General features: G+C 41.4%; 1 protein-coding gene across 1 annotated transcript in view; it reads left to right on the top strand.

Moving 5' to 3' along the window:
* LOC114244393 (uncharacterized) overlaps positions 1-15,671 on the top strand; it is a 39,265-nt gene extending 23,594 nt beyond the window's left edge. Inside the window, exons 11-22 of the mRNA XM_089734910.1 lie at positions 4,928-5,083; positions 6,469-6,591; positions 7,378-7,653; positions 8,289-8,509; positions 9,164-9,347; positions 10,286-10,481; positions 10,569-10,814; positions 11,765-12,103; positions 12,821-13,002; positions 13,161-13,350; positions 14,552-14,665; positions 15,550-15,671. Of these exons, the coding sequence (XP_089591036.1) occupies positions 4,928-5,083; positions 6,469-6,591; positions 7,378-7,653; positions 8,289-8,509; positions 9,164-9,347; positions 10,286-10,481; positions 10,569-10,814; positions 11,765-12,103; positions 12,821-13,002; positions 13,161-13,350; positions 14,552-14,665; positions 15,550-15,620 (2,298 nt within the window). The 3' untranslated portion in view covers positions 15,621-15,671. The remainder of the gene's footprint in view (positions 1-4,927; positions 5,084-6,468; positions 6,592-7,377; positions 7,654-8,288; positions 8,510-9,163; positions 9,348-10,285; positions 10,482-10,568; positions 10,815-11,764; positions 12,104-12,820; positions 13,003-13,160; positions 13,351-14,551; positions 14,666-15,549) is intronic.
* Positions 15,672-17,183: the final 1,512 nt, after the last annotated feature.

Below are 17,183 nucleotides of genomic sequence, written 5' to 3' on the forward strand. Positions count from 1 at the left end.
TATATTTATTAGAACATCAACAAAAAATATAGGTTAATAATTGTAATAATTTAATCTTGGGGTAAAATAGATATTCCTTCTATTAAGGCAAAACTAGAGCTGTTGCCAGGTCTTGGTTCAGTTGAAGCGAAGCTGGTATTTGTAATTTTTTTTTCGTTATCATAATCTTGACCATCATCATCATCACTGTTTTCATCACCCGAGTCGACATCATCGTGATGAGTCGACATAGGGCTCATCGGTGTAGTTTACAACTCGGTCGTTCGATCTTCTTTTTTGTCTAATTAATTATTTTTTTAAGATATTCGATTCGTAGTAATCGAATGTTACTTTTTTCAATCACCAGCTTCCGATTATTTTCTGTTTTTTTTTTTCATCTGAAGCCTAGCTCTTTCATAATTCGTCGTTTTTTTTTTTTTTTTTTTTTTCCTACCTAAGCTGAGAGCCTTGAGAGGCTATGTCAGCGTAACCCTAACTTTTGTAGGTGAGCTCACGGGGCTCAAACCTGATGACGTTGCTAACACGAACCCTAGCAAGAGCCGTGCTTCGCAGAATCTACCACCGGATCGGAAACGCGACCCACTGAGAAGATCCGGCGAGAAACTCAGTGGGCTGTGTCTGGGAGTTAATTTACTCGTCGAGCCCTTCGTCGCAAGCGACGGGTTCGACGAGAACGGTGACCGGTGCTTGAAGTACCTAGAAGCACCGTTAGTGGATCGGGAGGATCCGAGATGACGTGTTTTGGGCGACGTCGACTGCTTTCCATTCTGTCCGCAGGATCGGGAATGTAGTTACCGGCGGCCACGATGAGAGGGTTCTCGTGTCGTGCCGCTTTATCGAAATGGCGCATTGACGCCGACTGCATATACTTACTGGTGGACTCTAAGTCCAGGTCGTCATGGAGGTCGACGTTCCTGACGAACCACGGGGCTCCGACGGCTATCCTGCAAAAACGGGATTGAATGACTTGGAATGTTTTTAAGTGTATGCGGGCCGCGTGAGCGAACACTACGCTTGCATAGGTCATGACGGGGCGTATGCAAGTTTTGTAGAGTGTCACCTTATTTCTAAGGGACATTTTACTTCGCCTACATATCATCGGGTAGAGACGTCCTAGAATGAAGGCGGCACGATCGCGTACCGTCTTGATGTGGGGGCGGAATGTCATTCTACTGTCGAGGGTGACGCCTAAATATTTGACCTTCGGGGCCCACGGTATGGGCTGGTCGAACATCGTGATTGGGCGAACGACGGGGGCGGGGGTATTGACGCGCCTAGTCGGGAGGGGGATGCTCAGCGTGGTGTTCGGAGGGCGACCCCTTTTGAAGAGCACCGCTGTGCTTTTCGTGGGGTTAATGTCGATGCGCCACTTCCGGAACCACTGTCCCATGGTGGTAGCTGCGGTCTGAAGTCGTCGATGAAGCAACGCCTTCTTCCTACACGAGTAGTAGATGGCGGTGTCATCGGCGAAGAGCGCCAGATGGGTCTCCGGAGACCGGGGTATATCGTTGATATACAAACTGAATAGTAACGGGGAGAGGGCGGAGCCTTGCGGGACTCCGGCTGTGACGTGACGGGGCCGGGAACGCGTTCCCTCGACTCGATATCGGAACGAACGGTTCGACAAGTAGTCTCGTATGATGAGCACGAGTCTGTCTGGCACTCCCATGTTATACAGTTTGAATATCAAACCATTGTGCCAGACTTTGTCGAACGCCTTCGCTATGTCGAAGAAGAGGGCTCCTGTCGGAATGGGTTTCCGCCTGTTCAGCCCTAGTAAGATGTGCTCCGTGAGGCGGTGCACTTGATGGACGCACGAGTGTCTGGCGCGGAATCCAAACTGCTCGTCTATAAGAATTTTAATTCGTCGTAAACTTCATTCCGAGCCATTAAAATGTATATCTTCTTTAAATTTTTCGAAGCCTTTCTACGGTACGGAGTTTCGCTGCTTGTTATGTAGTTATTATGATTACATCTTTTTATTACAGATTGAACGAAACTATCCATTCCGGTAACTTTCTTCTTCCCTGATCTTTTCTTACCCGGAGTCCCAAACACGGCGAGCAAGCCAGAGCCTTTAGCTTCGTTAATAATGCACCTAACAGTACTCACTGATGTTTTTGTTGCTTCCGAAGTCTGTTTTACTTTTTCCATATCATTCTTCCCCTGTTTTATAATGAAGCAATATACGTCATACACAATTTTTCTACCCTTTCTTTTGATTACTACACCAGTTTGTCGCGGCATAGTGTATTTTTTATAAAAAATCAACAAACACTCAACAAATAGCAATGGCAACAAAGTCAACAAGCAATTATAACAAATAACTTAACGATTAATAACGTGTAACGGACGTGACGTCAGCTGTCATGCCCTGCCGTCAGCCAAGCCGCCAAGCCATGTTAACACGCCCCCTTCCGCCACCGCCGCCAGCCAAAGCCAACGAAGGGGGGATAGTGTTAATAAAACAAGCCATGCCAGCCATTTCTACCTGCTTTCTGCATTCTCGCACAAATAAAAGAACTTGTCGTTACGCTGCTGGTTTTTATTGTCACATCATTTGCAACAAACGATAGATTTTTCACTGTACGCAAGCGTACTTTTGGGAGCGAGCGGAATGAGGGCGCGGTGCGGGGCGCAGGGTTCGACTGATCTACCAATAACGCGCTCGATACGATTTCCCCTGCCGTCGCGCCTCACCCTCACCACCAAAGTGATCTAAAATTCGGTTCTGCGCAGTCAAGGTCATTTGCTCAAGATGTTTGCCGGTTACTATACGCGATAATAATAAATAAAATACCGGCATTGTTTACTCACGCTAATGAACTGTTGCACCGACTTCCGACTTTACATACTCGTATTATATAATATTTTAAAAGACAAATATGGTTGTCGAATTTTTACACGCTTTATATTAGCTTCACTTGTATGTATGTTTGTATGCTTATATGTTTGTAAGTGACTCCTTTAGACGCGATTTTGATCCACTTTAAACGGCCAGATTTCATTCAAACTTTGTAGATTTATCGAGGACCGATAACAATACACTAATTTGATAAGATTATTCCATTATTCAATTTGCAAAATAAGATTTTTGCCAATTTATATAATTTTTATCTATAGTCGATAAGGCAGGAATTGATGTTAAAGTACTTAATAGTTTTAAAACTATTAACTAAAAATGAAAAATAAATAATAGTTTAAAAAAACTAAAAAACACGCTTTATATAAAACTCAACTAAAAAATAGAAAATATATTTTAATAAATTTAAATTGACAATAGTGTAAAATATATTTTATTTTAAAAAAAGCGTTTTTTTTTTTTTCCTACCTAAGCTGATAGCCTTGAGAGGCTATGTCAGCGTAACCCTAACTTTAGTAGGTGAGCTCACGGGGCTCAACCTGACGATGTTGCTAACACGAACCCTAGCAAGAGCCGTGCTTCGCAGAATCTACCACCGGATCGGAAACGCGACCCACTGAGAAGATCCGGCGAGAAACTCAGTGGGCTGTGTCTGAGAGTTAATTTACTCGTCGAGCCCTTCGTCGCAAGCGACGGGTTCGACGAGAACGGTGACCGGTGCTTGAAGTACCTAAAAGCACCGTTAGTGGATCGGGAGGATCCGAGATGACGTGTTTTGGGCGACGTCGACTGCTTTCCATTCTGTCCGCAGGATCGGGAATGTAGTTACCGGCGGCCACGATGAGAGGGTTCTCGTGTCGTGCCGCTTTATCGAAGTGGCGCATAGACGCCGACTGTAGATACTTACTGATGGACTCTAAGTCCAGGTCGTCATGGAGGTCGACGTTCCTGACGAACCACGGGGCTCCGACGGCTATCCTGCAAAAACGGGATTGAATGATTTGGAAGGATTTTAAGTGTATGCGGGCCGCGTGAGCGAACACTACACTTGCATAAGTCATGACGGGGCGTATGCAAGTTTTGTAGAGTGTCACCTTATTTCTAAGGGACAAAAAGCGTAAAACTGAACCCCCAAATTTGTATGGAGCTGGAAAAGCTTCCCTACGTTTGCCGCTAGGGGCGCTGTTCCAACTCCATACAAAATTGATTTAACTTTTACGCAATCGAGAACGTTAAAAAACTCGCACTGAGCACACAGAAAAATATCCGTATTCTCCTATGAGAACTGTTTAACAAGTATTTAATTATAAATTTAATTTATTTTAAAGCCGTGGTCTCTTGTAATTTTTTTCCCCTACCTATGCTGCCGCCTTAAGAGGCTATTTTAGCTTTTCCATTGATAAAAATTACTCTTCTTTTAGTACTGGCTTCAGTGAAGCAGTAATTCGTTTCGGTTTGAAGGGTGGGGCAGCCGTTGTAACTATACTGAGACCTTAGAACTTATGTCTCGAGGTGGGTGGCAGCATTTGCGCTGTAGATGTCTATGGGCTACAGTATCCACTTAACACCAGGTGGGCTGAGAGCTCGCCCCACCTAAGCAATACAATATTTAAAAAAATTGGAAAAATTGAAAGACAATTAAAAAAAGGAAAATAAATAATAGTAAAAACTAACAAAATATGCTTTTATAGAAAATCCAACTAAAAAATAGAAAATAAAATTTAATAAATTTGAATTAAAAATAGTGTGGTGCATGGTATCAGTAGCTATGAATATTTTATGAACAGATATGAGTAGAAGGGCTATTTTGATAATATCCTGAAAAGCTCCCCACGCTTTTTTTTACAATAGAATCATTTTTTCTTACACTATTTTTAATTCAAATTTATTAAAATTTATTTACTATTTTTTAATTGGATTTTCTATAAAAGCGTATTTTGTTAGTTTTTTTAAACTATGTATTATTACTTATTATGTCAATAGACTTAGTTAACCACGTAACAAAATATGGGACTTTAATTCAGTTGGGCTCAATTGATTATTAATTTATAACGGTGATTTCAGGCCATTCTCTCGTTAGCTCCTGCGGTGAATCCTCGGTACGCGTCAGGCGGGACCACGCTGAAGCGGCTCGTATCGAGGGGAGAGCAGACGTTCGAAACAGATAAATCTTTATGGCCGCTTAACGAGCCAGTGCCGAAACTGGAGGCTCTGACACAGGTGAATTTAGCCTTTATTGCGTAAACAAACGACTCAATTTCGGGACTCTTTGACGAGGACGAAAGGAGCCTAGTCGTGTGAATTGTTTTATGGTGTTAATTAATTGTTTATTCATGTTTAAGCTTGTATTTTTTTTCTACCTATTCGCTTGTAGCCTAAGGGGCTATTGCAGCTACGATCGGATGGATGGAATCACGACCTACAGAGATCCGGCGAGAAACTCCCTACTATAATAAAAAATTACATTCAATTTTTTTATTTTTTTTATTGCTTAGATGGGTGGACGAGCTCTCAGCCCACCTTGTGTTAAGTGGTTACTGGAGCCCATAGACATCCACAACGTAAATGCGCCACCCACCTTTGAGATATAAGTTCGAGGTCTCAAGTATAGTTACAACGGCTGCCCCACCCTTCAAACCGAAACGCATTACTGCTTCACGGCAGAAATAGGCAGGGTGGTGGTACCCACCCGCGCGGACTCGCAAGAGGTCCTACCACCAGTAATTACGCAAATTATAATTTTGCGGGTTTCATTTTTATTACACGATGTTATTCCTTCGCCGTGGAAATCAATCGTGAACATTTGTTGAGTACGTATTTCATTAGAAAAATTGGTATCCGCCTGCGGGATTCGAACACCGTTGCATCGCTCAACACGAATGCACCGGACGTCTTATCCGTTAGGCCACGACGATATTCAATTATATCAGAATCGATTTTGAACTCAAACGCTAGACGAATTTTCGTTCAGTGTGCTTAGTGCGATTTTTTTAACGTTCTCGATAGTGTAAAAGTTAGCTCACATTTGTATGGAGTAGGATCGTTTGCGTACGCTTGCCGCTAGGGGCGCTGTTCCAACTGCATACAAAATTGGCTTAACTTTTACGCTATCGAGAACGTTAAGAAACTTGCACTAAGCATACATAACTTTTTTTTGTATTGCTTAGTTGGATGGACGAGCTCACAGCCCACCTGATGTTGAGTGGTTACTGGAGCACATAGACATCTACAACGTAAATGCGCCACCCACCTTGAGATATAAGTTCTAAGGTCTCAGTATAGTTACAACGGTTACCCCACCCTTCGAACCGAAACGCATTACTGTTTCACGGCGGAAATAGGCGGGGTGGTGGTACCTACCCGTGCGGACTCCCAAGAGGTCCTACCACCAGTGATTACGCAAATTATAATTTTGCGGGTTTGATTTTTATTACACGATGTTATTCCTTCACGTTTTTCATTAGAAAAATTGGTACCCGCCTGCGGGATTCGAACATCGGTGCATCGCTACATACGAATGCACCGGAAGTTTTATCCTTTAGGCCACGACGACTTACGATACCAAAACATAGTTCAACAGTGCGGTGTTGTTTGTTACATTTCAGTGCTCCGGTGAGGTGAAGTACGCGTGTGACGTGTACACGGGGCCAAGGACTGTCCACGTCGCCTTCGTGTTATCCGACGTGTGCCTTGGCGAGATTGAAGGCTTCGACGAATCCGAGGCGTTGGTAAGTTTATTTTTTTTAAATGAGTACAAAAAGTAAAAATACAATTTGAGAAACGCTGACGACCATGAATAATAATAATATTAATACATATTTTAATATATACACATGTATATTAGGTATAATCTATACATATAAATAAAATTAGAGTGTCTCTTTGTAATATTGAAATAACCGCTTTTTACTACATGCATATGAATATATATATACGGTACATACACAAAAATAACATTTTTTACAATATTTTTCTGTCTCTCTGTCTGTTTGTTCCGGCTAATCTCTTGAACGGATGGACCGATTTTGACTGGACTTTTACCGATAGGTAGCTGATGATATAAGAAGTAACTTAGGGTTTTTTTAGACTAGCTTCGCCCCGCGGCCTCACCCGCGGTATGACAATAACCGCGGTTAAAATCGCGGGACTCACCTAGTACTATATACATATTTTCAATTCCTGACAGTGACGGACGAAAGTGGGTTTGTTAGTTTGTTTCTTACGATTTCCCGTCTTAATTACTCAAAGACTGTAAGGACGTGCGTGGGTACCTATAATCTATTATAGAACAAAGTTTTATTCTCGAGAGATTTGTTTTTGATTGAATTCGTATTCAGACAATCTTGAACCAAAATTAAATCTAGTAATTATAAGTATTTTTAATTTTTAATTATTATTTCGGAGATCGCTCGTCCCTTAAGCTTACTTCACTTTACTTTTTACTTTACGTACGTGATATTAATAAATATTTATTGTAACTTCGTATTAATAATTACCAAGATGTCATCGCACAGAAACTCCAAGGCGTGGTCGGATTCTACACTGCCAAAGACATACCCGGCAAGAACGTCTTCACACCGTCCGACGTGCCGTGGCAAGACTTTGCCGAAGAGATCCTGGCTTCGAAGAAAATCTCTTACTACGGACAGCCCGTCGCTCTCATAGCCGCGACGACACACAGACTGGCGCTCACTGCGGCGAATTTAGTCCGTGTGAAGTACAAGAAATCTAATGCGGTTCCTGTGTTGTCTATTCAAGAAGCATTGGTAGCTGCTGATAAGGAGGAAAGGGTATTTAAGATTTTGAGCTTTTGATAACAGCGCCATCTATTGGTATAATTTGTAAACTGTATTTTGTTGTAATGTTTTTAGCTTTTGTGTAGATTTTACTGGTGGTAGGACCTCTTGTGAGTCCGCACGGGTAGGTACCACCACCCTGCCTATTTCTGCTGTGAATCAGTAATGCGTTTCGGTTTGAAGGGTGGGGCAGCCGTTGTATACTGAGACCTTAGAACTTATATCTCAAGGTGGGTGGCGCATTTACGTTGTAGATGTCTATGGGCTCCAGTAACCACTTGACACCAGGTGGGCTGAGAGCTCGTCCAGACATCTAAGCAATAAAAAAAAAAAAAAGACTGTCTATTGACGTACTCAATAAGCGACATGTTTCGACCACAAAATATTTAGTTTTACATTAATGACATGTACAGATTATTTTGGTAGCAATAAATCCGTAGACGAACTCATGGCCTAACCGCTGTTAAGATAATCGGAGTCCTTGGACATCAGGACTTCGATGCGACCACCGATATGAGACATTAGGCATCAATGAAGCAGTCACATATGTGTACCGACATTCATATTTTGAATCAAATTCATATTTGATTTGATTTGATTTGATTTGAATATAACGATACAACCCTCAGGTTCGGCAGGAGGTAGCAATCAAAGCGACCAGCAAAGGCTCGGATACCCGACACGCTATAAAGGGTAGTTTCTCGATGCCGTCCCAGTACCACTACACGATGGAGACTCAGTCCTGTATGGTCGCCGTCACGTCGCGCGGGGTGGCTGTGCGCTCGTCCACCCAGTGGATGGACATAGTCCACGTTGCTGTGGCCCAGACACTCGGCATTGATGAAAACAGGTGGGTATTGCTCTATTAACACGCTTTTGTTAATCCACTAAGTGTCTCAGCGGATCTTCTCACTTGGTTGCGATTCCGATCAATGGTAGATTCAGCGAAGCACTGCTTTTGCTAGGGCTAGCAAATTCTCTCAGGTTGAGTCCGTGAACTGACCTAGCCGTCCGGGCCTAACTGGAATAATCCCTTAGGCGAATATACCAGCGAATAGATAGGGAAAAATAAATTTGTGGAAATAACGACAAAGGAAAGATCTTCCACTGAGCGGGTGAGATTGCTCGGTAGACCGACGGTCCGGATGTTGTTGTATATACGCAAGCTTATTTTGAAAATGTCGTAAGCGTAATTGAGGTATCTGTTAAATGTCTTGTGTTGTATGATGGCTACTCGCCACAAATTCATTAATAACACGATAATTAAAAGAGTCAGGTTAAAGTTAACTAACTAACTAAGACCAGTGTGCGTAGTGCGAGCTTACTCAAAGAGCTACCTCAAATTTGTATGGAGTTGGAACAGTGCCCCTAGCGGCAAATGTAGGCAACCATTCAAACTCCATACAAATTTTAGTTAACTACTACGCGATCGAGAACGTTAAAAAACTCGCAGTAAGCACACAGAGGTCGTGACGTGACGTGGTGACGTCGTCCGGGTGTGCAGGGTGGAGGTGTCGGTGCCCCGCGTGGGCGGCGCGTTCGGGGGCAAGGCGTCCCGCGCGGCGCTGGCGGCGTGCGCATGCGCGGTGGTCGCCAGCCGCACGCACCGCGCCGCCTCGCTCGTGATGCCGCTCGGCGACAACATGGCCGCGATCGGGAAGCGTTCGGAATGCGACGCGTGTTACGAGGTACTACTGCATTTAAGCTATTGCATAGCTTTTATCGCGCGCTTTGAGCACGGCGACCGAATCAAAAAATTCCGTAACGAAAATAAAACCTAACACCCCCCACCCCGCCTACCATGTAGCTCGCGTTCAACACATTTACACGTTGCGCTTGTGTAGCGTTTGTGGATAAGCGCGCAGCGTGACGTTATAAATATCGCGTGGTCTTATTTTATTATTGTTTTCATATTAAATTATTATTGTCTAATTATAATTGCATAAGCTGATATAAAATGCTATGCAATAGTTACCGCGGCAGTCCCCGAGTGCCACAGGTGTTTTATTTATTTACTAGTGGTATATATACATAGTTCTATTGTCAAAGACTTATTATACTTCAATAATCACAGATTTCGCCAAGACTACACCTTAGACAAATAATATTAAAGACAAACAATATTAATCTATTCTCAATTTGAGCACAGACTATAAACAATAACAAAAGCTTGACAACAAACAAAGAGTATACTATTATACGTGCGTGTGTCAAATATATGGGAGTGTGTGTAATGTTTTATTTTATTGATTTAATGTATTTTTTATGCATAACTTTAAAAAATATTAACATTCTGCACTCCTTACATTCTCTATACAAAATTTTTGCTTCACGTATTAATATGGATTACACTGCATCTATTTATGTGACTGCATAGTTAATACACTTCATTTTTTTGACTCGCAAACATTGTTTTTTTTATTGCTTAAATCGGTGAACCAGTTCAGGGCCCACCTGGTGTTAATTAGTTACGGAAGCCCATAGACACTTACGACGTGACTGCCGCTTGAGATATGAGTTTCAGGCATTCTTTTTCATGCAAGTTCCGATGAGAAACATCCATGAAACACCTACTTACCCGTTCGTCAAGTTCGCTGCGTAGTTTAAGTGGCTAAGCGTTGTCCAGGTCGGCGTGAACGACGAAGGCGTTGTTCAATACGCGAACATCGAATACTACGTGGACTGCGGGCACGCTTACAACGACACTTCCGCCCCGGATGTAGCCTCGATACTGACCAATCTGTACGCGACCGACACTTGGAACATCAACGGATATAGTGTCTTGACGGATAAGCATAGCAACACCTGGTGTAGAGCTCCTGGTCAGTATTATTTAGAGAGAGACAGAGACAGAGACTGTAGTCCTCTGTACAAATAAAAAGGCGATGCTAAACCCTTGTATCTTCCAGGGACAACGGAAGCCACAGCCATCTTAGAACATTTAATGGAACGAATAGCGCAAGTCACCGGCAAAGATCCTTCAGAAGTCCGAATCTCCAACTTGGCACAGAAACACGAAGCCATCAAGGATATGATCGCGGGTTTTAAGCGTGAAGTGGAGTTCGATGATAGAATGATCCAAATCAAAAAGTTCAATGAGGAGAACGCGTGGCGAAAAAAGGCCTTGAAGCTATCCATTATGTCTTATCCTATAGGTAACAAAACCGACCTTATTGGACACCCCAATAATGTAAAAGTTTGTAAAGCTTAATGATCTCAGACCAGACTACTTACTTATCAGTCTTATCCTATGATGAGATCTCTTCAAATGAGTCGATAGATGGTGAAATCTAAAATCTTAGTCCTTCGCAGAATATCAATGGTTTTTCTATTTGGGACCAGCGGCGTGCGATATAACCTATGAGACGGATAATTTACAAAAAAAAAATTGTACTTGTAAAACTGGTACATGAAACGTCCTCTTTTGTGATTCGTGGTATAATTACAGAAGCTTTGAACGTAATTTTTTTTTTTGGAAAATTTGGTCCCCGCCTGCGGGATTCGAACATTGTTACATAGCTACTAGATACGTATCGGACGTCTTATCCTTTAGGCCACGACGACTTCAAAGATTTTTTCATCTATAAATATGATAAAGATTATTCGAATTCATCGAATTATTTAAAAAAAATCTCGCACCTATGCAATATAAGTGCTAACAAGCTCTCGACTCATCTGGTGTTGCAAGGTTGATGAAGTAGACATTATCGCGTGAATGCCGTCACCCGCCTTGAGACACCAGGTCCAAGTCCCAATAGTCAAAATTAAGATGTCCCACGCTACAAATCGGACGCACTACTGCTGCTAAGTTGCCGTACATGATTGTTCTGGTGTGTAGGCGCAGAAGTACCATCACATCCATTCGCACTAACAGTACTTCGCTAATTCCGTAATTCACTATTAGAGACAGGAAAACTATTAAGGAGATATAACTGGCAACACGAATATGTTAAGGGAATGTAGTAGCGGTAAGTCGGTAGCGCATCCATCATGAATATCCGGTCATATTATTATCAATGTAAGGCCAACTCACTCGGAAAAGTCTGGGATGCCTAATGCTTGTGCTTTTAAAGACATTTAAAAAAAAACATTTTTTATACCGCAGGCTACTCCTACAACTTCCCCGTCACGATATCAATATACCACGCAGACGGTACTGTGGCTATATCCCACGGGGGTATCGAGATGGGTCAGGGTATCAACACGAAAGTCGCTCAAGTTTGCGCATATAGCTTAAAAATACCTCTAGCTAAGGTCACAGTTAGGGGCAGTAACAGTTTCATCTCACCAAATTCTATGGCTAGCAACGGAAGCATTACTAGTGATTGCGTGGCCTATGCCACTGTGAAGGCTTGCCAGGAGCTCCTGAGCAGACTACAAGACGCTAAGAAGGATTTAAATGAACCTACTTGGGAGGAAACTATTAAGGCTGCTTATGATAAAGGTAAAACAGATAAAAATAGCGTTTTGATTTGATAATGCCTTCACGGCAACGTTGACCTTCGAGTCATAGTAATCCTTCATAATCAATAACAAAAAAGGCGCTGTTGTGGTCTTGAACATCTAATCCTTTAGGCCTATTTGTCGAGGCTCATGCAGAATACTTCAAACATAGCATGTTTTTTCTTTCGTAGGTAACGAGCCTACGGCCCAACGTTAGTGGTTATCGTTGCCCATGGACGTCAGCAACGTCAGGGGCATAGCCAAGCCTAGTGTGAAGAAGGGCATGTCATAGCGCTCATGAAACACCGTAGTGCGAACAAGTTGATACGATAAGAAATAAGGCATCTGTTAAAAAATCTCAGGATGTTCCAGAGAGTATCAACAGCATGCCCAGCATGCTTTTGTATAGCTTGGACGTGATTATAGTATCTTGAATTCACCAATCCAAAACAGTACCTAGGTTTTATTGTGAAATGAGATTACGTTTATATACGTTCCGAATTGAAAATATTGTTACGCCGGTAAGAGTAACGCCATCTATCGCCGTATAGTCGAACGAATATCGAAGGATCTAGTAGCATCTAGAACGCTCGAGAAGTACAACGCCATCTATTGTCACAATTGCAACAATACATATTATCCTCTAGAATTCCTTTACGAAACATGTATACATTTTTATCATACGCACACCGACATAAATACTGCTAATTGTTTATAGGCGTCAACCTCCAAGCGTCTTATATGACGTCACCCAATGACAATCTAGTGGGCTATGACGTATACGGAGTCTGCGTAGCTGAAGTGGAACTAGACGTGCTGACCGGAAACCACATCCTCACAAGGGTCGATCTGCTGGAAGATACCGGAGTCAGTATTAGTCCTGACATCGACGTGGGACAGGTATAATTGGTTTCATGATTTTGATTTGTGATTATCTATACAAATAAATAAAATTGGAGTGTATGTTTGTAATAATAAAATAACCACTTTTTACTAAATGCGTAAGTATGTACTTATACACAGTACATTGTATATACCAAAATAAGATTTTTCGACAGATCGAAGGAGCGTTTGTGATGGGTCTCGGTTTGTGGACAACAGAAAGTCTGGTCTATGATAAGACAGGGAGACTTCTTACTGACAGGACGTGGACGTACAAGCCCCCGGGCGCTAAGGATATCCCAGTTGACTTCAGGGTTTCGTTCAGAAGGAACGCCCCTAATCCTGCTGGAGTTTTGAGGTCAAAAGGTGAATACTTGTTATAGTCGGACAGATTTTTGGAATTAACACATTGAACTTCTCGATCCACCGGTGGGCCTAGCGTACTATAAATTACATTTTTTTTGTCCTACCTAAGCTGATAGCCTTGAGAGGCTATATCAGCGTAACCTTCACTAGTAGGTGAGCTCACGGGGCTCACGCCTGACGACGTTGCTAACACGAACCCTAGCAAGAGCCGTGCTTCATAGAATCTACCACCGGATCGGAAACGCGACCCACTGAGAAGATTCGGCGAGAAACTCAATGGGCTGTGGGTTAATTTACTCGCCGAACCCTTCGTTGCAAGCGACGGGCACTTGAGGTACCTAAAAGCACCGTTAGTGGATCGGCAGGATCCGAAATGATGTGTTTTCGGCGACGTCGACTGCTTTCCATTCTGTCCGCAGGATCGGGAATGAAATATCATTCGGGCCAAGCCATAATCAGGAAATCAGTAGTTTTTATAAAATTTATAAAATGCTATAATTTGCACGGAAGATAAAAATTTACGACTTTTACCTGTCTAGTATTTAATATTTTAAAAGGCCTTGATAAAAACTACATGATTGTATTGGATTTGAAAAGCGCGCCGTTCAGTTCGGCTAAAGGACCACGCGGCTCGCTTTCATACGCGCGTTTTGTTTGATAGCTGCAGTCTTTCTGTGGCATATAGGAAGCGTTCACATGGGTTCCAAGGTCATGTGGGTCACGGGTGATCCTTATGGCCCAAACGATTCAGTAAGATAAGGCTCACCGGGGAGCACCGCGGCCTGTATGAAAATATAGTACCGGGCAAGAAATAATGAACATCGACCTTTAAAAAGAGACATTCCTCTAATTTCGGTTTTGTAGAGCACTGTCCCTTTCGCACGAAATATTAACAGTCCGGTATCTATTAAGAGCTGATAAAACAATTATTAAGAGTTGCTTATTTTGATTATTCTTTTTATTTTATTTTTTTTTAATTTTTTTTTCTATAAGTGTTGTTCTTAGATTATAGTCTCTAGTCTCTAGAGGTCGATGTGCATTATTTCTTGCCCAGTGCTATACTCGATTTTTCATGTGGCGTTCAACGTGTTAAGATCTTCTGACCGATTTATATGTTTCGTTTTGTATCTATTACTCCTAGATTCTCGTGGGCACAACCAATAAATGTATAAGCGACATGTAATGTATGTGATTTTTTCAGCAACCGGTGAACCGGCGTTGGTTTTGGCTGTGGTAGTCATTCACGCATTGCACGAGACCATCGTGGAAGCGAGGAAGGAACACGGCTACCGAGACGCGGAATGGCTACATGTCGGTACGTACCTTAGAAAATACAATGTATATGTCCTGATGCCCAATTACAGTCATTTTTGTTGACAAAAAAAAGGGTGCGTATACTTATGTACGCGCGTAAGAAATTATATTTTTATTAAATTTATTTCTTTTTTTTGTTATTTAAATTTTAATCAATTTGAAAAAAAATCGAGCATACAACATCCTCAAACACGCATATTGGACATCCTTTTTCTTGACATCGTATAAATTCGGTAATTCTCGGTACGGTTCGTAAAGTTCACTTGCGGCTATATTCAGACTCGCCAAGTTACGTCGGTCGTATTGTAATGAGCGATTTAGTGGGCAACTTCATTCTGTTAATTTAATGTCACGGTGCGCATGCATCGTAAAATTTCACTCTCATCAATTTTTCATAACGCGCCTGAAGAAGTATAACTTAAAAAATAATAATAAAGATCAGTAGTTGTGGTGGGAACGGAAAATGAATTGTCATTTACTTAGCTTAGAGTTTCTTTAGATTTAAACGTTCACGGTGGCTTATTTCATTTAACATCTGTGTGTGTAAGTGAGGAAGCCTAGAATAATGATCCAAAATAGCTAGATGTGGCTTCCCAGGTTCTTCAAAAAAGTTAGGGTAAATAATGAGAAGTCTCATTCTAACATATTTGGTTTATAATATTGTATCTCATAGATAAAGGCTGCTCCATTTCATTCCTCTCTGATTGACTATGAACTTTAACACCGTTAAATATTTGGCTGTATGCTCTTGCTGTTTTTGCCAAATTTAATTTATAAGACAGTCTCGAAGTAAAATGGCGGCTATATGGACATTTTGCAGTTTGTGACACATTCGCTTTCAAATTGGCTTGGTTATTACCTACTATTCGGAATATATTGTTTCAGACACACCATACAGCGTGGAGAATATACTAGAAGCGATTTCACCCAAGATAGGAAGCTTTAAATTAAACTGAATAGTTTTTAAGGATTGTACTAAAATAAATAATAATAAATAATAAAAATCATTTATTGCCTTTCACATTCAAAAAAAAAAAAGAAAAAAGAAGAGAAAAAGGCAAAAGGAGGTGGCTTAGTGTAGGAAAACTACGTGGTTGTGGAAGAAATAATGATACGTTTTTAGGATCACAATATAACTCGCATTTATTGGTAGAAAAATATAAAAGTACACAGAATGTCAGCTTGACAAGTAGTACAGAGTACAGCGCCCCAGGCGTAAGAAAAAGGAAACTAAAATGGCTGCATTCCATTTCTCTAACACCCTCCCTTGGAATGCAACCCCATTTTCGTTAAACAATACAAATGTTTATCAACACTAGTACCCTTAGTTAAATTATCAGCTATCATTTCCTCACCCTTTATATAACAATACTTTATATCTAAGTTACTGACATGGTCTTTGAGAAAATGATAACGAATATCGATATGTTTTGATCTGGGTAAATAACAATAATTATTTGATAATTTTATAGCACTCTGATTATCACAAAAGATGATGAGAGGGTTGTTCTTCTGTTGACCGAGCTCGGTATGTAATTGTTGAAGCCACAACGCTTCCTGCGCCGCTGACGACATCGACATATACTCGGCTTCAGCAGTGGAGAGAGCAACAGTCTGTTGCTTTTGAGAGCGCCAAGATATAGCACCATCCTGTAACATAAATACGTAACCAGTGGACGACTTACGATCACGTACATCGCTCGCCCAGTCGGCATCACAATATCCTGTGATGTTCTCATTACCATCTTTGGTATAAACTAATTTCAAATCTTTGGTACCCTGCAAATATCTAAAAATTCTTTTCACAGCTGTCCAATGTGCAGCAGTATAATCCTTGTTGAATCTGCTCATTGTATTTACTGCAAATGATATATCCGGCCGGGTACCTTGAGCCAAATACAACAAAGAGCCAATAGCCTGTTGATATGGACAGTCAATCAATTCATCCTCTTCCTTCTTCTCATTGAATTTCATACCAACTTCAAAAGGTGATCTTACAGGTTTACAGTCAGACATTCTGAACCTTGCTAACATCTCTTTTATATATTTTTCTTGATCTATCATTACTTTACCTCCATCTCTGGTAATCCGTAAACCTAAGCAATAGCTTGTCGAACCAATATCCTTCATTTCAAAGTGTTCCTTTAACTTTTCTTTCAACAAATTTTTTGTTTTCTTTTGAGAAGTCAACAAAATTAAATCATCGACCCAGATAGCTATAAACGTGTTTTTCTCTGCATTATAATAGATACAAGGATCTGTTCTTGATTGTTGCATACCTAACTCATGTAGTACACAATTTAATTTCAGGTTCCACAGTCTACTGGCCTGTTTAAGACCATAAATAGATTTATGTAACTTACATACCTTAGACCCTTGCTTATACTGTTCTGGCTGCACCATATAGATCTCAGTATCAATTTCTCCTTGTAGAAAGGCCGATACAGCATCCATTTGATCTATATCCAATCCATATTTAGCCGTTAAAGCAAATAAGTAGCGAATAGTTGTGTACCTGA

The sequence above is a fragment of the Bombyx mandarina genome, chromosome 18 (assembly GCF_030267445.1).
Source record: "Bombyx mandarina strain Sakado chromosome 18, ASM3026744v2".
NCBI classification, from domain to species: Eukaryota; Metazoa; Arthropoda; class Insecta; order Lepidoptera; family Bombycidae; genus Bombyx; species Bombyx mandarina.